At 37.8% G+C, this 21,597-nt stretch overlaps 1 protein-coding gene across 12 annotated transcripts in view; it reads right to left on the reverse strand.

Moving 5' to 3' along the window:
- Nucleotides 1-21,597, reverse strand: part of ABI3BP (ABI family member 3 binding protein) — a 245,748-nt gene that overhangs the window by 158,157 nt on the left and 65,994 nt on the right. For 11 of the 12 annotated variants that reach the window (XM_054577379.1, XM_054577381.1, XM_054577377.1 and 8 more), the window contains exon 2: nt 15,073-15,252. In XM_054577379.1, coding sequence (XP_054433354.1) covers nt 15,073-15,252 — 180 coding nt within the window. Of the gene's footprint in view, nt 1-9,572; nt 9,853-15,072; nt 15,253-21,597 lie in introns of those variants that run through there. The other variant, XM_054577378.1, reaches the window with a different exon arrangement.

Raw genomic sequence — 21,597 nt, forward strand, 5'->3', positions numbered from 1 at the left:
AGCCAGTCTTACCAGAACTGTGAGTTAGAACAAGCTTGTTCAGGAAGGCCCCAGATTTAAATTTCTATGATTATTTGCCTCATTGAGGTACCTCCTAACTTGACTGAACAAACGTGTCTTCTTCAATCTTATTTTCACTTGGTCTCAGAGAGGATCACAAAAGCAAGCATTTGCAACTTAGTGTGAATGGACTTATGTTAATACAGTAACCCTACTCATGATCTGTTCTATTTTAATTACATAAGAATAGCATCAGTCCTCTACTAAATACACAAAGGGCATCAAGCAACAAATAGGAAGAATCTTTTGTCCTAGTGTCATTCCTAATTCCTTTCCTTTCTCCCTAAAATCCTAAAATATGGAGAACTATCTTCTCCATGAGCTAAAGACAGCTGGCTTGCAAATGTCTTGTTAAGGAGTAGATCTTGCTGTCATTGCCTGACACCTTCCAGTAAGGTCTAGAAAGTGACAACTTCTGAACTGGCAAAAGAGGACCAGTGGAAAGACACTCGGTGGGGCAGTGTTTCCAAAATGCCATGTCAGCAACATGGTGTAGAAAAACAAAGCTGTTGAGAACTCAGAACTAGAAGGTAAAGCAGAAGCATTAAACTCCCAACATGAAGAACATTTAACAGTAATTTCACTGTTCTTTTGCTTATTTTCCTTTAAAAAAAAAAGTAATAGATATCTTCCTCCACAAAACCCTAAATCTCAGGCTAACCATGTGAAAAACATCAGACAAAACTAAATTGAAGAACATCCTACAAAATACCTAAGCAGGGCCCCTTCAAACTGTTAAGATCATCAAAAACAAGTAAATTCTGAGAAATTGATAGTCTACGGGAGCCCAAGGAGACATGACAATGTAACGTGACGTCCTGGAAAGGATCCTGGGACAGGAAAAGGAGCTCAGGTAAAAATGAAGTAAATCAAATGAAGCATGGCCTTTAGTTAATAATGTTATCAATATCTGTTCATTAGTTATGACAAATGTACCATATTAACTCAAGATGTTGAGAACAGAAGAAATTGGATGTAAAGTGTACTATTGGATGTTCTCTGTACTACACTTGCAACTTTTCTTCTCTAGTTATTCTAAAGTTATTTTAGCATAAAGAGCTTATTACAAAATATCTTTTGACAAAAACAAAAAAATAGTATAAAATTTATGTATCAACGAATCAAAGGCTCTAAGGGATACCAAAGCAGTGTTATTAATCAGCAACTTGATCCTTTTTTAGATAAAATCATGGTGTGATTTATAGTTAAAGGTACTTTAGAATTTGATGAAATAAGGTAACTGTTTTTATTAGCAGCCCATGTAGTATATCAGAAGACTCCTCCTAAGTTAAGAATAAAACCACCCACAAAGCCTGCGGAAGTCTATGGCCATGGAAATCTCCACAGAGAAATATGATCAATGTTTTTTGCATCTGCAAATGTTCACATGCCACACATCACTGTAATCTGACCTGAGTGGGTACAATTCAAATTTAATTATTCCCTTCAGCTTTAACATTTGGCAGACAGCTCCTGTGCTTTATTTCATCAACAGTAACACTGAGTAACATCTGTTTGAAAATACCCTTTGAAAAGCCTCCTTGTGTTTTAAGTTTAGGCAGAGAGTTTCACTTATCCAACTATCAGTTCTGAAAACCGATTCTCTAAGTGTGGCCGTGGAGGGGGTAAGGCGACAGAGCACCCAGAGCCCCAGTGGGCCCCCAGTTCTGCACTTCTGTCTCAGCCGCCTTTTTCTGCGCTGCTGACACACCAGTTCCCTCACCCGCTGGGCCAGGAAGGAGAGAGAGAAGCCTCGCTGAGCAGATGTGCAGTCTTGTGGGGAATGGGGTAAAAAGATAGTAAAATGCTACTTGTGTACTTATCTTTTGAAAGGCTGCCTCAGGAATTCTAAATTTCAGGTGAGTAACCTACCTTCCTCGCCACCCACACTCATTCTCACAATCCAGTGACAACTAATGACAAATTGACACCACAAGAGCAAATCGGTTTCAGTGACGAGATACAAGTGGTTCACATTAGAACACAGTCCACATGCATTCTGAAGCCCAGTTTCTGGAAAATGAGAGGCTGAAATACTGTTGATGCAAGAGATGCATTCCTCACCACAAAATATAACAATTAAGTGGCCCTAAAGTAATTACATAGTCAAAAGCTAGAACAGCAGCCATTGTTAGTCTTAACCAATTCGGAAACATCACCGATGTCCTTTCAGAAAGTTTGGTGTCTCTTCTGGAAAAATACCAATGGGGTATTTTTCTAGAAAATAGGGAAAATTCCGCTGTCTGCTTAGACACGTACTAAGTTAGTTTCGTAAAATTTCATGGTGGCAGAAGTCCAAAGAAAAGACACAATAGTCACAAGTAATATCAGTATTGCACTATATTTACTAAGTTTACTGGGTTTTTTAAAACATAAAACTTTAGTAATTTCTAATAAATCACTTAGATTACTAGCACGTTGTCTTTAGTTGTACATAAAAATGAATGTCTATATAATTTTGGAGCATCACAAACTAATATAAAACCTCCATCTTTTAGAGTATTTCTAAGCCCCAGTAAGAAGCTGTGGTGGGTTGAGAATCACGTTGCACTGGCCCAGGCTCAGTTCATGTTTTGCTGATATCTGTACCACTAAACCTGGCCACATAGTAATTATACAATAAGCCATTTCTGAAAGAAATGAATCTGTTCCTCTACCTTTTTATGCCTGGGGCTAGAGGAAAAATCAAGGGTGAGGCTTTGCAGAAAGGAAAAAATTGTTAGGGATTTGGGAAATAGCAGTCCCAATAGCAGCAGAAGAAAGCAAATGATCTTTTTTGAAAAGCTAATAAACTTTAACCACTAAGTTCGTCTTTGATAAGCCTATCTGTAGAACTGCTTTTTTTTTCCTTTAAAGTTTTTCCTTATAAAAGGTATGTGGTTTTGTATATAAGAATAATCCTTATCCCTTTTTCACCAGAAGAGATAATTTAAAGCAAATACTACACTGTTCAGTAGTTATTTCCATTAAAAGTTATAAAAACCGGGTGAAAAATGAACTAACACCCATTTTGACAGAACACGCTGCTATGCCCTCGGCCTCAGAGAGCCCTGGCTTCTCAGCCTCTGAGAGGCAGCCTGCAGACACTGGCCCCCAGGGAGGCTGGGACAATATGGAGGTTAAAGGGTCTTCAGAGGCACAGGCACTCCATACCAGAGAGCACCTGTTGTTTAACACTAATGCAAAAATAACTGGGAACAAAATGAATAGGAAATGAATGGCAAAAATGACCATTCATGGGATTCCAGAATGCCTAGCCATAGACATGTTCTGAAGGGAGCTTACAGCTTGTGTTGGTTTGTATGCTGCAAGAAGGGCTGTTCCGAGTTGTTTGAGACTGATGACAGCAGTGAGAAGCAGCTCCTCATCTCCTTGCGGAAGAGTGAGTGCAAAGAAATGAGAATTCTGCTTCAGTAGGACAACACAAGGTGGGAACAGAGGGGAAAGATTCCTAAACCTAGCAATGTGTACAGCCACAGGCTCTGCTACGCTGCTTCGCTCTCCACATCTTACCAGAGTGGTCTGGAAGGAAAGATGCATCCTTTTTCCAAACAGAGGGGCATTTCAAAAACACATTCCACTGAGGGAAACATCTTGCCTGAGAGTTTTGCTTTCATTTCAGTGAGAGTCGGGGAAGCAATGCTGTTGAAAACACATACTCCTCCTGGTGCTGACAACATACTTTGCAGGCCTCATCAGTGCAAAAATCAAAAGGTAGGACCCCTACCTTTACACGCAGAGGGAAAGAGACATTAAAGACACTAAGATAAAAGATGCTTCCTTTCTTTCATTCTCTGTCTAGACCTGTCATGTTGTCTATTGGCTATTTAACGCTGAGCTCTGCAGGAGAGTGCAGACCCTCACCCCGACCCACCCACACATCCCGCTTGCCTCACTGCACAGGACCCTCTCCCATCAGCTGCAACCTCAGGATCAAAGCGCCTAACCCTCCATCCCTCCAGGGGGAAAAAGCCAAGCTCCCCTTCTGACAGGCCTGCCATCCCAACCTATCAACGCCAAGAGATCGCAGCCTCTGCACTGGGACACACTGTATACTTTAATCGGGGTGTGAGAGAGGTTTTCACTGGCAAGAATCGCCTCCCCTCCCCCGATTGCACTGTGTTACTGCCAGGCCCCTGCAGGAACTGCTGCCACCATGTCCTGCCAGATATTACTGTGGGGGGAGGGGTTGCATACCTGACCCCCCCGCCCCTCGCTGTATCTACACCCAAGTCCCTGCTGAGAGTGGAGGGTGACAGCAGTTGTTGAGTGGGGTGGGAGAGGAAGGCCCAGGAGCAAGGGTGCCAGCACAGAGAACCAGCACAGGTATAGGGCTGGGAGGCCAAGACACAAGAGCCCAGGAGCCAAGCCCTCAGCACATGTGCCACTGTCCCATCCAACCTCACTGACAAGATCAAACTGAAGGGTAAAATTATTAAGAATTTCAAAACAGTTACAGCAAAGCATTTAACATCAAATGCAGGGCCAGTGCTGAGTGCACTGGTGACATACCCAAGAAGACAGCCCTGACCTACCCATCCACCCCCAATCCCCGCATGCCCACCACCTGTGATGTACTAGGTAGCTCTTTATCTGCAAATTCTGTCCCTAACACTGCAAACAAATACTCTTTAATAACCTTTTTCTCTTACCCACTTGCTCCATAGACAATACACATCTTTTCCTAGTTTGCAGACCCATAAGGCATTAAAATTGTTGGCTTTATTGCCTGTAGGTTTTTTTCTTGCCTGTATTTTTATATATGCAACCTATAGGGAAATTGAGTATTGGGTGTTGTCTGTGAACCAGTTTAAGATTTGGCAAGGGCTTGCTTTTGCAGGACAGCCTGGACACACACACATTTTCCAGGGAGTTCATCACTTCGTTCGTATCACATTTATAGGTAATACTATTGAAATATCAGGACTGTGTTTGGATATTTCTCTTTCAAATAATAAAGCTAGGTCATGACAGCTATCAGATAGTAAGCCAAAACCTGCATGTCAGGAAGGCTTTCTCTTTCTTAAATGGTGTCAGTGCCACCATGTAGGGGTAAGGGGGCTGGAATAATTCCCACGAGACCAGTTTTTACATAGGGTTCAAAGGTAACAGGGGACTCCATGTGCTGTGGGGAAAGCACAGGGGCATGGTGGTCACATGCCCAGGTCTGAAGCCAGCTTGGCAGTTGCAGATTTCTTAATTTGGGGAGGATTTACTGTCTTCTTTGGGAAGAAAAGGATACTGATAGTACCTGCTTCAAAGGGTTGCTGTGAGGATTGAGTGCCCTATTTCTGTAAACCTCTGGCCAGCACATTGTAGGTGTTCAACATCAAATAATCAGCTACAAGGATGGTGAGAACTTCCACTTCAGCATTTGCCGAGCAGCTACTAAGTGCCAGCCTGGTAAATGGAACCCATCAGAGGCAAGCCTGTGAAAACCTCTTCTTGATTTTGTTTCTCCCTTCTCATTGAGGAGCATGCCCTGTGGCTGGAGAAAAGGTTGGGCTATTGGCTAGGAATCAGATAAAAAAAAGACCTGGGACCATGCTAAGAATTCAAGGTTTTCTCCCATATGTAGATTAAGCATATAATTTTCCCACTAAACTGGGATACTTTAGAGAGAAAGGGGAACACTATTAATAATTTGAGAGAAAGGGGAACAACAGGTATAAAACATAACTGTGCCTGAGAATAGTTGTTTTTTTTTTCTCTCTCTCTCTGTAGGTTTTCCCTCCAGGCAAATAGATGCATTTTATTTGTTAACTGGGGGCTTTCCCAGCAAATCTCCCATCAGACTCTGGCTAGTCGGCCCCTACATCCACTGATCTACTGACTGATTGCAGAGGAAGCAGGTGAGGGTACAACTCAGCTCAGATCCTGAGAAGCTCACGATTTAGCTGGTGAGACATGACACAAGTACACACAACTGACAACAAAACAAAAGCAACAAAAACATAAGAGAAAAATTCAAAACAGAGAAAAACAAATGCGGGCCTTCACATCACACCAATTTGGGTATGAACAGTATGAGCCAGAGAAAATCAAGTGCCCAGAGAAAGTAAAACACTTAAGAAAATAATATGTGGACAATTATAAAATGAGAATTTGATTGTATTTCTTGGTTTTGAGTTGGCTCAAAAAGTTAATAAATAGAGATGGTGGTAGAAGGAGCGGTAGAGAACAAGTTTTGGGGACACAATAAGTGCTTTATATATTTTAAAGCATTTAAACTGAAAAAATGAAATTATAAATAAGTATTATCTTACACATCTGTTCCAGATAACCCTCTAATTCTCTAATTTATCCTCCTATTGGCAGCTATCTTTCCATTTAAGACTCCTTCTCAATAGCAAGCCTCTTAAATGAATCTGAAACAAAGTGTACTTCTGGCCCATGACAAAAGAGCCATAAGCTATTAAGGGAGAGTCTTTTGAATATAATTAAGAATAAATTTTAAAAAGTTAGATTTTGGTCTCAGTGCAATACACTTGAAAAAAACTCTTATGCTTTATACTGCAATATTCTGAATTAATTTTATTATATTGCCAAGAAAAGAGAGACTTGGAGACAGTTTATCTATTGTTTGGTGAGGTCAGGAAAACCATAAAAACATGACAGTTGAATCCAATAGAAAACATAGAACTTTGAAAAAAATGCTATCCTTATTAAAACCTGAGAAAATGGTCATTTAACATCACACAGTGCCTTTCTGGGGTAAAGTCATGGTGAACCGTTTAAGTAGTGGCATAGCCTTTATTAAGAAATTGATACCCACCATGCCAATTTCCTCAACAATCCCCTTTGGAACTTACTTAAGTTCTGCTAAATTTTGCACTGTGGAGAAAAGTCAAGTGATTCTGAGATTCCTATTTTTTAATGAAAGACTTGGATTAATCTTGAAGATTTAAAGCCAAATACTTCCCAAGTGGTAAAACCATTTCCAGAGAAAGAACTAAGCATTAGATGACATTTTGAAAATAGCCCTAAACAAAAGAGAAAAAATACATTTTAAGCGGGACCCACAGCTCTTTCAGACTTCCTGGGCCTTTCCTATGCCTCCCTGCTTCATTAATTGTGCTTCTAAATGTATGACAACATTGGAGGTAAGAAAGAAATCTAAGGCCTCTAGGGTCCTTAGCTCCTGGGAGTTTTTGGTCTGGGTAGAGTTGCGGGGCAGGCAAGACACACAAAAATAAAAACAAGTAGCAATCGATCAAGAAGGATGGTAAATGAAAATGCTCAGGCTCTAAGATATTTTTGGCGAGGGTAGCAATGTTGCCTGCCAAGAAACAGCCTTGAGAAGAATAGAGGAAGGGCTTGAAAGATGGGCAGCTCATGACAAAGATGGTAGTGGCGTTGGAGGAGGACAAGTTTGGGGGGCACATAAGTATATATTTTAATTCATTTAAACCTTAATGACTTAAGGAACCAATGGCTCCTTCCCTAAGATAAGGATCCTTTTTTTCCTGTTTACTGTTTAAAACACATTAGAGAAGCAACAAATTAGTGGTGTGTTTATACTTTCTGTTGTAGCAGAATGGGTGAAATTTCCTAAATTTTGAGAGTCAGTAGAGTACAGTGTTTCATAGCTCAGGTTCCAGAGCCAGACTTGCTGGGTTCAAGCTCTGGACCAGTTATTCACTAGCTGAGTAACTTTAGGAAGTTTAAACTCTTGGAGCTTCAGTTTCCTCATGTGTAAAAGGGCACTACCAACACAATCTACCCCTGCAGAGCTACCATCCTTCATCTGCCTTTTGGGTCTGCCCGGTACTCACTTCTGGCTGCCATCTTGCTCTCCCCCTCATGGCCTCTTGCGTATTCTCTAAGGATTCTGCCAGGAAAGAGAGGGATTGAGCTGGTTCCAATGGCTGGCACTGTGTCTTTTCCCTGCTCCCTTTTAATGAGTTATTTTTCAACTTAATAAATTTTTTTAATATAGTTCCTTCAATTCTTTTTTTTTATTGATTTTTTAGAGAGGGGAAGAAAGAGAGGAAGGGAGAAAGAAACATCAATTTGTTGTGTTACTTATTGATGTATTCACTGATTGTTCCTTGTATGTGTCCTAACTGGAGATTGAACCTGCAACTTTGGCTTATCCAGACAATGCCCTAACCAACTGAGCTATCCAGCCAGGGCTTCAATTCTTCATGTCAACCTCTTCCAGCTACTTTTCTTCAATGAATCCACCACCACCTTCCTTGTCACACCTACTGCAATAAATATTAACTTCTATTTAGTCATTAAGATGACATTTGTCCTTTACTTTAACAATAGCAGTCTCTATTATTTTATATTCCATCCCACTTCCATAAAAATAAACAGAACAGGCTTAAACATTTTTATGACAGAAAGAGATGGGCAGTTGAAGTTTCCAAGTTACAATGATAAAAGAAGAAAAATTGTACATTTGCTTTTGCTTTCTATACAAATGTAAAAATTAAGGGTAAAATTTGTAAGAGGAATTAGTAATCTATATAAATATAAATTACATTAAATTATAAGCACAGAATTGATATTTATTCATATCTGGATAATCAGTTATAAATAAACTTTATTTGAAATCATTTAAAAATTAATTTTCCTCTGTGAAATAAAAATGGTGAGAAACATCAGAATAAGAAACTGATGATTACCTTTTGGCATGAACTTGCTGAGATAAAATTACCATCAGTTAAGTAAATAAAACAGTGTTGTGCTCTTATTTTGATCTATATTTTGTAAGGCAAGTCAAAGTTTTTGCCATGTTCTTGCTAAAAACTGTTTCATTAGAGTAAGACAGAGAGCAGAAAGGTGAAATCTAAAGATGACAAGCCCTTTCAGCTGTATCTCTCTCTTTAAGCTATATCTTTTGGAAATTCACTTTTTTCTCCTTTGGAGGCCACAGCTGTGGAATTTTAAGAGGCACCGGACAACTCTGTCCAAGGGCATCATGCAGGAATCCCCCTTAATAATTAAAGGGTGATCATGACCACGGGAGAGAGCTGTGCGCCCACCAGGGGAACTGTGTCACAGGTGTTGCATCTTCTTTTATTTCTTAATCTGTTTTTGGAGTTTCCCCTTCCAAGAAAACATTTAAGGGTAATAGATGAGTACGGGTTTTTTTTTCAGTAACCGACAACTCTGCTACAACAACCTACTTCTATAATTTCACTGACACCCCACCCTCCAAAAAACAAACCAAACAGAAAACAAAACCACAGGACTACCACTTAGACCAAGGGTTTTCACCCTAGGCATGAAAATTTTAGAGCTGACCAGAACTTTAGTGGTTATTTAGCCCATTCATTATAAGCACATGAGAAAAACAAAGTTCACAGAATTTAGGTAAATTATTCAAGGTCACTCGGCTCATGATAATAGCAACTGACAAAATGAATAAGATATACCTACTCAGTTCTAGAGTTTATATTAGGTGCCTTATATAATTTATCCATAGTTTTCACAACACTCCTGAAAAACTATTCTCTATTTTATATGTGAGAAAAATGAAACTGAGAGAAGTCACAACTTACCCAGAACTACTCCACAGGAAGTATTGATAGTTGTGTTGAATTTAAACCCATGTCTGTCTGACTGAAAAGTACACACATTATTCTTTCCCCACATCATTCTGCCTTTCTGGGTAGAGGTGGATCTTTTCTAGAAGGCAGATGTTAGCCTTCTGGTCCAGGCTCTTCCAGCGCTGAGAGTCGTGTTATTAGCATTGTGTTCTCTTCCCTTCTAGTGCAGAAATCACTCTCAGGGGCTGCAGACAACATGGCGACTAACGAGCGCTGAGAGGCCTGCAGCTGAGTGTGGGAAACTTGCTTTATTAGAGCAGCAAGTGCAAGGGTTAGCAGCTGTGAGAACACGAGAGTCAGAAATCTGCCCTCTTAAATCCTATTGGAGTCCTAACACCTGGTTGGAAGACACATTCTTCAGTTAGAAGTCATAGTAGTGATACACACACACACACACACACACACACATGATTCTTTCTTTCTTTTTCTTTCTTTATTTTTAATCTTTATTGTATTTTTCCACTACCATTTAGTCTCCTTATAACTCCTCCTCCCCCAGCTATCACCACACTGTTGTCCATGCTCATGAGTCCTTTAAATATTCTTTTTTTTTTTTTGCAGTAGACACAATTTGAAATACATAACTGATGGAGTGTAATACTTTCCTTCCTGGGTGACATGGATTAAAGTATTTTCAGATGTCAAGAGAATATCATAAAGTGTGACTCTATAAAGATTCAGTGTCAAAAAAATTCTCAATTTTACTTCATTGGATATTTGCAAAATTGCCAACAGCTGCACATAAAAGCAAAACACTAAATGTGTGAACCAGAATGAGAACATTCATGAAGTGGGTAAAAAGGGATACAGGAACTTAGCAGGCCTATTATATGTGAATCATGTTTTATCACATCATTGCAAGATTCTCACAGCCCTTAATATTCATTTATAGTTACCTAGGAAAATACTAGTTTTTCTACTGCTTCAATTAGTCTACTAAAGTTTTAGTAAAAGATTTTCCATTAGTAATTTTTTTTTACAGATGTTTGATTTGAATCGTATTTCTCAAAACAGAAAAAGGAAATACTTGATGTTTTTCAGTTTTCCATGTAAGACCAGTATGTGACTTCTAAAAATGCCTCTGTTAATACTATATAGGTAGAGACAAAGGAATATTAAAATATAAAAATACTTCTAAATGATTATTTAGAAGGAGTATTAGTTGAGAGATCACTAAATGTTAATTTGAATATTTCTGAAGGATCAACAATTTCTCATTTCAGTAATGACATCTTTTAAACACAATGAAATATGTCAGGTGATGTGGCACTTTATATTTGTCTTAAAAATGAAGGTAAATTACTATGAGTATAATTCAGTGCCACCGAACAAATACTTCTATCCTTTTATAGAAGAAAGTAAGAGGAGAAGCTATAAGTGATGTTTATCTTCCATTTAAAAAACCCACAAAAAATTCTTTGCTCTTGTATAGCAAAGAATTTGCTATACACTCAAGGGATTTCAATTCATCACTTAATGACCATGAATTCACTAATATGCCCACAGCACATCTGTGAAAAGTAGACTATTCCTTTTTTACCAGTGAATAGATTTGAGAATAATCACCAGTAACCTGGTGGCAGAAAGGGAATTGAACAGAGACACTAATTTCAAACATATAGTTAGTGGCAGGCAAAATCATGGTCCACATCCTACTCCCCAGAACTTGTAAATATGTTGGGTTACATGAAAGGAGAATTAAGGTTGCAGATGCAATTAAGGTTGTTAATCAGCTGACCTTAAAATAGGGAGAGCATCCTGGATTATACAGGTGGACTCAATATAATCACAAGGATCCTTAAAAAGTAAATGAGGTTCTTGGCTGGTGTGGCTCAGTTGGCTGGAGCATTGTCCCGTAAACCAAACGGCCACTGGTTTAGTTCCCGATCACCGCACGTACCTGGGTTGCAGTGTTCGATCCACAGCCCGGGCGAGGACAAGAGGCAACTGATTAATGTTTCTCTCTCACATCTGTGTTTCTCTCCCTCTCTTGTTCCCTCCCTTCCTCTTTCTTTAAAATCAATGAGCATGCCCTCCAGTCAGGATAAAATAAAAAAAATGAAAGAGGTAGACAAGAGAGAAGATCAGAGTGATGTGGTAGAACAGCTTGACCCACTGTCGCTGGCTTTGAAGATAGAAGAGGAATGCTAAAAAAGCGAGGAGACAGACTCTTCCCTCAGGGCCTCTGGAAGGAATGCAGCCTTGCCCACTCCTCGATTTTAGCCCAGTGAGACCCATGGTGAACTTCTGATCTAAAGAAGGGGAAGATAAGTTTGTGATATTTTAAGCCACCAAGTTTGGTAACTTATTAGAACAACAGTAGAAAACTAACAGACAGCTGCTAATCAATCAAGTAATAAAATTGAAGCAATAGAAGCAATTAATACAAACACAATAATTAAGAAAGACAATAAATAATCAATCTGAGCAACCAAAGAATAACATTTTACCTGGAAATGCAAGACCATTTTGAAGTAATAAAAGGAGAAACACACAGATTCCTTGGCATAAAGAAAGTTGGGAAAGAAATATGTAAGAGGAATTTTTTTTTCTTCCACTAGAATACTACTACTAGAAGACAAAGAAGATTAATGAAAAGAACATATTGATCTAAATGGTGAAGCAAGAGTTTTTAAAAAGCTTTTTGAAAATGCTTTCCAGGAGAAGTTTGAGAATCTTTGTCCCTAGAGAACTTTAAGATACATAGTGATCTGTTTTATCTATCTTGGATGGTTTAGATATATAATTGCCTGATGACTAGGGCCTAGATTATACAACCTCTCATGGCCTCTCCAGTCTAAATACTTTATACCAACTTGAGTCTATTCATTTCAGTGCCACAAATAGACAGTTATTGCCAATCTACTCATAAATCATTCTGCTACAAATAACCAGGGAATAAGACATAAACCTCCACTTCAAGAAGTTCACAATTTAATCATGCAGTAAGGTAAACACTTACTGTATTTAAGCTAGACAATGAGAAAAATCATAAGAGCTAGATAAGTGACATATTGATTAAAACCAATTAAATATATAAAAATTAATGCATTCTTATTGATCATTAAACAAATAAACAGTATCATTAGTCATCATGGAGATTAGTAGGGCACCAACTTAGTGCAATGAAAATTTATCCTGCCTTTCCTAAAACACTATTAAGGAAAATAAAGTATGAGAGAGTTCTTTATTGCAGAATTTCAGCTAAACAATACAGAAGAAATGATAAAGTTAGGTTCTATCTGGACCATAACTATAATGTAAAATTGCTATTTTACAACCCCACTTTAAAATAATGGATCTAGGCAATGATTACCAATAGATGCTAAAACATTAAGTGAAATTTGATGGTCAGCTTTATCATGGGGTGACCAGGCTGAGACCACCTAACACACCAAGCAGTCTTAACATCACTGCACATGCTATCAACCATCATGTACCTCTTCTGTGAGTTGCTATTAAATATATAGGACCACCTATAAAGTATTATTTCCCCCCAAAAGCTGAACCCAAATCTAATGCAACCTCCAAATCTAAGTATCTTTTCACAGGAAATACAGGGATAAAGGAGCAAGTTAAAGAACATGGAATGGAAGCAAGGATGTGGACAAGGATATATAACCCAATTTCTCCAGAAAATTAATGACATTTAAATAGGGAAGGGAAAGAAGATTGTTATAGAATAAAAGAGATCTAAGAGACATAACAACCAAATGTAACATATAGACCTTGTTTGGGACTAGACTCAAAAAAATAAACAAACAACTCTAAAAAGTCATTTTTAAGATCACCAGAGAAATTTAAATATGGACTAGGTAAAAAATATTACAGAATTGTTATAATGTGATAAAGGCATGGCATTATTAAAAATATTTCTTATCTGTTAAAGATACCTACTGAAGTGTTCAAAAATTTAAAAAATATGACCTCCAATTATACTTTAAAATACTCAAGTAATGTATTGTGTGTGAAGAATATGTGGAATGAGATTAGCAAAAAAGTGATATATATTCAAGTTGCATGATGAGACATGAGGGTCATTATAATATACTTTCCCCTTATGTTTGAACTTTCCATAATAAAAACATTTTAGAGGATTAAAACAATAGTAAATAAATAAAAGGGTGCCTAATCCTCTTGATTACCTCTCATCATTGAACTAGTGAACTATCACAAATAAACTATCACTCTAATGCCCAATAAATAAAGGAGCAGTAGATCTGTTTCTGTTTATGTGGAATTAAAGCATTCAGTTACTTAAGGTTAGTGTTGTTACATTTGTCCAAAATTCCTAATTCTCAACTTTTTGGTAACTAATTTATTTGCTTTGAAGTGATTAGCTTATATAAAATCTAGTGTAGACATTTAATTAACAATGTTACTCTCTTGCCTGATTTTATTTTATTTTTTAATAGTTTATTTTTACTATATTTTTCCATAACCATTTACATCCCCATACCCTCTTCCACCGACACCCACCACCCTCCCCCCTGAAATCACCACACTGTTGCCCATGTCCATGAGTCCTTTTCCTTTTTTGCTCTATTGCTTCACCCCACAATCACCAACCCCTGCACCGTACCCACTCAGAGCTTTGCCTGATTTTAAAGTACAACTGAGACTTGTCTATGCGGACAAGGGCTGCAGAGCAAAATAGATTCATCTTCAATGTTCCAGGCGTATAAGGATAAATGCCAGATGTGATCTACAGTAGTTCAAATTATAGGATTAAATATCAGAAGTTCATGGAACGGCTCTTTAGCAATAATCCAAGCAGTGAAGCAAAATATAAATCTCAGACTATTCAGGAGCCTTTGAAAGCATTCATAATAGATTATCTCTTTTTTAAAAGTTATTCTTTAAAAGACTTTATTTGCAAATAATTTTTCTAAACAAGACTTGAAGGAGCCCATGTCCTCCAAACTACATTTTAATGTGATTAAAAAACATTTTCAAAGAAATGTTAAACTTTATAATACATATGAAAACAATCTTTTTATCTGAAATGCTATACATTTTTCAAAATGTAGTACATTTTCTTTTCTTTTTAAAGGTAGCTTCTCATGAAGAGACATGCAAAAAGCCAGTTATTTTCCACCAAAAGAAAGTGAACACTGGGGCGGGGGCATTTAATTCACATAAGTTACATTACAGAGATTTAAAGCAGGCCTTTCAGCTTATTTTTTCCCCATGCAATTTAAGTTAAGTGCTCAGGGATTGTGGGTATAATAGCAATGAAGTTAATTATTTCTGTAATACATAAAGAATATGCATTACATTTTTTTTCATGTAAGGAGTTGTGCTATGGATAATAACAATTATGAGGAGGATTTGTAACTCTGGCATTCGATTTAGCCAAGGATGTAGAAGAAATTATGCTCGCTCCCAAGATTCATATAACACCTGCTACCTTGTATGTCTCCTTCCCAGGCCTGAGAGCCAAACATCTTACCGACTACAGCCTCGGTGTATTTCCCCTCCGCGGGAAGAGGGAAGTACTGGTTTGATGATAAATTGCTGCCATATCCCAGGAGAAAGCCTTCCAGTTTTACGTTAGGATTTGGACGCAGGAACTTCAGGAGGATAGAGTCATTTGTGGTATTGATGTGGACTTTCAGGTTTGGCCTTTTACCTAAAGATGGGAATGAAAAAGTAGGTGGCTGTTACTTTACCCCATTAGCATTCCATGACGATTTTGGAGCAAAAGTTAGTTGTTATTGGAAAGCACCTTATCTCTACTTCGTTACTGTATATCACAACGCCCCCTCCTGAATAGCAGAAATACAGGTAATTCTGAGATCACAGCAAACAGATTTTATGGCATATAAAGCAGTCCGGAATACAAAGTAAAATTGTAGGGTTTAATATTTGGTAATTTGTCACTGAGCATGTAGATGAGACTTAAAGCTATATTGGCTGTCCACAATTGGTCAAAACTTCATTTTACATATATTGTCTGGGAATGGTGAAAAGATCTGTAATTGGTAAATTAAATTACTACACTTTGAAAAGCTCCAGCTTCCTCTCTGCTGCTCTGTGGCTGCACCTCCAAGGACTTAGTGATGAACAGAGTAGGAAGGGAAGGAAGTAGGAGGATTTCAGCTTAGGGTAACTGAGATGGTAGCATAGAGAATTCCAAAAGAGGAGAAGTGTTAAGGAGAAAAGGGATTAGTTCTATTTGGAGCTCACTGGGACAGTGAGACAAACACATGGAGATGCCCAACCCAAAGTCAAATATCTAAGTGTGATACTCAGGAATGGAGTATAGATCCACTTGGGTGTCATTCATTTCTAAATGATCATTGGGTGAATTTTCTCAGAAAGACTGTACAGAGTGAGGAGAGAAAACAATTAAATTTTTAAGGCTTTTTTATTTTTTTAATTTTAATTTAATTTTTTTTTTACTAGGCTGTCAACAGAAGCAGATGATCACAATAACCAAATAACCAGGGGTCTTGCCCAAGCAGTGAGGAAACAATATTGTCATTTGTCTTTGGGGCAGAAGAAGCTGAGCTCAAATTCCAGCTCTGCCACATACTTAGTGTGGTCTCTGGCTACTCACTGAACAGGCTGAACCTCGGTTTCCCTTTCCTAATTCATAAATTATGGATAATGGACAACATCTACTTTAACAGGGTGTTTACTAAGATTAGTTTAAATGGTACCATCTCAAAGCTGTCACATAGTAGTTTCTCAATAATTGGTTACTTGATTAGGCCCATTCATAACCCTTTAGCCACAATCCAGAAATCTAAAGATTTTTGTTGAGTTCACAGCAAACTAATTTGGTAACAAAATTCAATCTGAACCGTCATAAGGCCTCTTAGTATTTTATAATCTCACTGAATAATTAGTGTGACTATTCATATGTTTAATTGTAGAAATGTTAATGTATTTAATTAAGGGGTGTTTGTCTAGAGCCCAATGAAGAGAATACTTAACATGTAGTCCAGGCATCCTAGTACATTTCTAAAATCCAAAGATTTTCTGAATTCAAAAACATGTCTGGCTCAAAGTTTTAGATGATAGATTGTGAATATTTTTTTCTCTCTTATCCACATGGGTTTCATGTTTAAAATATTTTACCTATTGAAAAAGATTGCACTTACTAATTTAATAACTCACCTTCCATTTCTCACTAATAAAAGATTTGTGTATATATACCAGTCAGCACCTCTGAACAGCATGGGCTTCCCAAAGTCATCATTCTACAGTTATACTATTCCAGTCAAAATCAACCTAGACTGCCTCAGTATAGCTACATAAAAGGATTCAAATAGGCCTTTGAAAAAATAAAAACAGCCCTTTCTTTAGATACCAGGTTTGGGAACCACTCTTGCCTCAGCAGCCAGTACTGCTATTTCTAGATATGTGCATAGCACTTTGTACTTTCCAAAGAACTTGATGTAATTTCTATGAATTTCTTAATTCTCAGATAGCAATTCCTATATTTATAGAAAAATTGAAACCCAGAGATATTGGGTGGCTTATCTAAAGTCTGAAGAAGACATATCTAGTCCTGTTCATCTAGTCCAATTTTCTTGTGGCACAAACAGCTAAACTGAGGGCAGACACACCTCTATCACCCTGCAAGTCAAGTTTTGACTTGAAATATCAGGGTCAAAACTAGATCTCAGGTTCTTACTTGGCTGGACTGCTCTCATTTTTACTGAGAACTTTGTTATTACCCAATAGAATACGGAGTGGCCAACGCCCCAGACCGTAACATTTGAGTTGATATTAACTTCTGATGTTTTGTCCTAACTTCATTAGATTTTGATGAAGTGATTTATACTTCAGATATGACAGATTTTGTTCAAGGGAATTTTTCCCTTCTTAGTTGTGTGCCTAAATTAATCCTAGAGTTACTCATCTTGCTCAACAGATGCAACAAATATAAGTCAAGCACATGTTCTGCTACTTTAGAAGGTCATCAGTTCCCACAATAAATCAAAACACAGCCAGCGTGTTTCCAACACCTTTTTGGGAAGAAGAAAGTAAGGAATTTTAGTGTACTTAGGCTGCACGCGCATTTGACTAAGAGCCAAGAGAAACAGCATCATCACATTAGGCCTTTGCTTGTAAATTTTGGCGTGATATACCACATTATACTCCCCTTGGCAAGTGGGAAAGATGGCTACACCAAGTGAGAAAAATATAGGCTGTAAACAGAATCACTGACCAACAGAAATGAAACTGTTCTCACTTCCTCTGCACATGAATTTTCATGACTCCAGTCTTTTTCCCTTTTCCTAATGATCTGTGTCAACAAATACATCAACATCATGTGACTTTCAAAATAATTGGCAGTTAGCATCCCTACTTAATCCAAAATTCCAATTCATATTGCTTTCTGTAGCTAAACTTTAAAAAGTTCTAAAAAGAAGCACACACATACAAACCTCACCTCAAAACAACAGCATCATCAGCTTAATATTTCGAGACTATCATCCCAGTTCCTTATTTGGAACGAGGCACTCAAATCCCTTTATTATCTAGTCATACATTACTTCTTCTCTTATAACTTTGCAGCACATCTTACTTTTTTGATGAGTACAATTTTCTCACATTCTTCAGTGCATACTAGGCCCTGGCCCTACACTTGTGCTGACATTGCCACCCCATATGGTTACCTCTGTCTTAGGTTTGTGTCTCTCCATCCCTTTGCTCACCCAGTTATTACTTCATTAGTTCTTTCAGTGCTCAGCAAAAACGTTAGGCAATTTTTCTCTTCTGAGTATTTAGAGTGCTCAGCAAAATGTTAGGCAATTTTTTTCTTCTGGGTATTTAGAGTACCACTAAATTTTATACTCTTGGACAATCCTCCCAATATTTTAGGGTATATCTGTGCATCCTATAACAATTTTTAATCTTTGATAAATGTATCTTCATTTTGAATAATTCTGGTTTAATGGTTGGAAACACTATATCATGTAATCTTTCAGCAGTATGAAGACCTCTGGTGAATGACTCAGAGATTATAGGAAAATAATATAACATGACACAACATTAACTAGGAAAACATTTATAAGTCAAATGACATATATGTCATCCAGAAAACCCCTAGGAAAACAAGAGTATAAGAAGAATATTTATTTGTCCTACATGATAAACAAAGCATATGCTAACCAAGAGTGAGACAAAATGAAGAATTTAAATATTTCATAAAAGCAATTAGTATGCCTATGAAAAAAAGATCGCATATTGTCAAGGTGGAATAGTGGATCTATGACAATTGCTCCTAATCCTCTCTTTGCAACACCCTAGGGTATATCTAAATATTTCAAAGGCTTTTTGGAAAATTCTATAAGAAAAACATCTTTCACAAGATGGACATGTAGGTAGATACACCTAGCTTCCTTGCACACCAAAAGAAGGATAATAACCAGTTTAAAAACAAAAACAACCATAACTGCTAGAAAATTGAACCGTATGGAAGTCCAACAACGAAGGAATTAAAGAAGCAACATTCATCCAGACTTGTAGGAGAGGCGGAGACAGGCAGCCAGGGCAGAGAAGTGCGGCAAGGTGGTGCTGGCAGACCAGGCGGTTCCACATTTGAGTGCAGATAAACCAGGAGGAACAACTGGGGAGCAAGACCCACCACATAATCCAGGGTTACAGCATGGGAAAATAATGCCTCAAAACCTCTGGCTGTAAAAGTCTGTGGGGGTTGTAGTGGTGGGAGAAACTCCCAGTCTCACACGAGAGTCTGTTGGAGGGGCCTACAGGGTCCTAGAACATAAACAAACCTAGCCACCCTAGAATCACCCAGTCACAATCTGAAAGGGCACAATTCATTTGTGGGAAGTGGGAGAAATGACTGAAAAAGTGGGATAATAGCTGAACAAGCAGCATTGTTCCCGGTATGACTCCTCCCCCACATACAGTGCCACAATGCAGCAAAGTGGGTTGCCCCACCCTGGTAAGTATATACAGCTCTGCTCCTTACAACTTAACAGGTGTGCTGAGACAAAGAAATATGGCCTAACTGAAAGAATAGATCAAAACTCCAGAAAAATAACTAAGTGACAAGGAGATAGTCAACCTATCAGAGGCAGAGTTCAAAACGCTGGTAATCAGGATGCTCAAAGAAGTGCTTGAGTATGGCTGCAAAATAGAGGAAGAAGTGAAGGCTATGAAAAATGAAATAAAGAAAATATACAAGGAACTAACAGTGACAGGATGGAAACCAGGACTCAAATTAACAATTTGGAACAGAAGGAAGAAATAAACATTCAACCAGAACAGAATGAAGAAACAATAATTCAAAAAAATGAGGAGAGGCTAAGGAACCTCTGGGAAACTTTAAACATTCCAACACCCAAATGATAGGGGTTCCAGAAGAAGAGGAAGAGCAAGAAATTGAAAACTTACTTGAAACAATAATGAAAGAAACAATAATGAAGGAAATAGACATGCAAGTCCAGGAAGCTAAGAGACTCCCAAAAAGTTGGACCCAAGAAGGAACACACCAAGATACATCACAATTAAATCACCCGAGATTAATGATAAGGAGAGAATCTTAAAAACAGCAAGAGAAAAGGAGACAGTTACCTACAAAGGAGTTCCCATAAGACTATCAGCTGATTCTTCAAAAGAAACCTTATAGGCAAGAAAGGGCTGGAAAGAAGTATTCAAAGTCATGAAAGGCAAGGACCTACATCTAAGATTACTCCATCCAGCAAAGCTGTCATTTAGAATGGAAGGGCAGACAAAGTGCCTCCCAGATAAGGTTCAAGTTAAAGGAGTTCATCATTGCCAAGCCTTTATTACATGAAATGTTAAAGGGACTTATGTAAGAAAAAAAGATAAAAACTATGAACAGTAAAATGACAACAAACTCACAACTATCAACAACTGAACCTAAAAAAACAAACAAAAACAAACTAGGCAAACAATTAGAATAAGAACAGAATCACAGAAATAGAGATCACATGGAGGGTTTATCAGTGGGGAGAGGGAGGAGGAGAATGGGGGAAAATGTAGAGGAATAAGAAGCATAATTGGTAGGCACAAAATAGACGGGGGAGGTTAAGAAGAGTATAGGGAATGGAGAAGCCAAAGAACTTATATGTATGACCCATGGACATGAAGTAAGGCTGGGGGGAATGCTGGAGGGAATGGGGTTACTGGGTGGAAGGGGATAAAGGGGAAAAAAATAGAACAACTGTAATAGCATAATCAATAAAATATACTTTTAAAAAAGACACAGAAAAGGGAAAAAAAAAGAAAAAATATTTCAAAACAAAATTAGAATTAATCCCCTTTTAATTTTCAAAAATAAGCACATGCCTTGTGGCATTAAGAACAGTGTGGAGGATAGTGAAGTTAGAAAATAAGACAAAACGTAGATACTATGAGTTCATAAAATTCTCTGTATTAACCTGAGGAAGCAGGTTGCTGTTACTGTAGGCACAGGTGATAAGCAGCCAGTTAATGTTGACCCCAGAAGTCTGAGCAGCAGTGTCAGTTTCAATAAAGCTCTGCCAAAGCACATAGCACCAACACATGGTACTTAAACCAGCTAAAGTACCATGGACACCCAGTCACAATCTGTGAGAAAAGAATGACCATTTTAGCCCTTTCAGGTCTAATCTCTCTGAAAGTTTTCTTATATGTTCCAAAATATTTCAGAAAGTGGTCTAAATTATTGATATGAAGTTGGTCAAGCTCATAAAATCACTTCAAGAAAAAAACTGCAAAATGATAAAGCCCTCTTGTAAAAGTAAAAAATATGTATTAGTATAGCAACAATAATCAGTTTATATGCCCTCGATATTGTAAAACACTAAGGAAGAAATTAGAAATAGTCTGTATAGCAAATTTGGGAATAAACAAGATCAGCATTAATTTTCATAAGATATTGAGTAAAACAATAGGTAATAATACTGATGTCAATAAAATAATAACTCAGATGTTTCAGGATTAAAAAAAATAAACCTGATTCTTACCCATAGTATGTTTCTGCCAATCT

This window comes from Pteronotus mesoamericanus, unplaced genomic scaffold (genome assembly GCF_021234165.1).
Source record: "Pteronotus mesoamericanus isolate MK-2021 breed Mesoamerican mustached bat unplaced genomic scaffold, CSHL_Meso_final contig_42, whole genome shotgun sequence".
Lineage (NCBI taxonomy): Eukaryota > Metazoa > Chordata > Mammalia > Chiroptera > Mormoopidae > Pteronotus > Pteronotus mesoamericanus.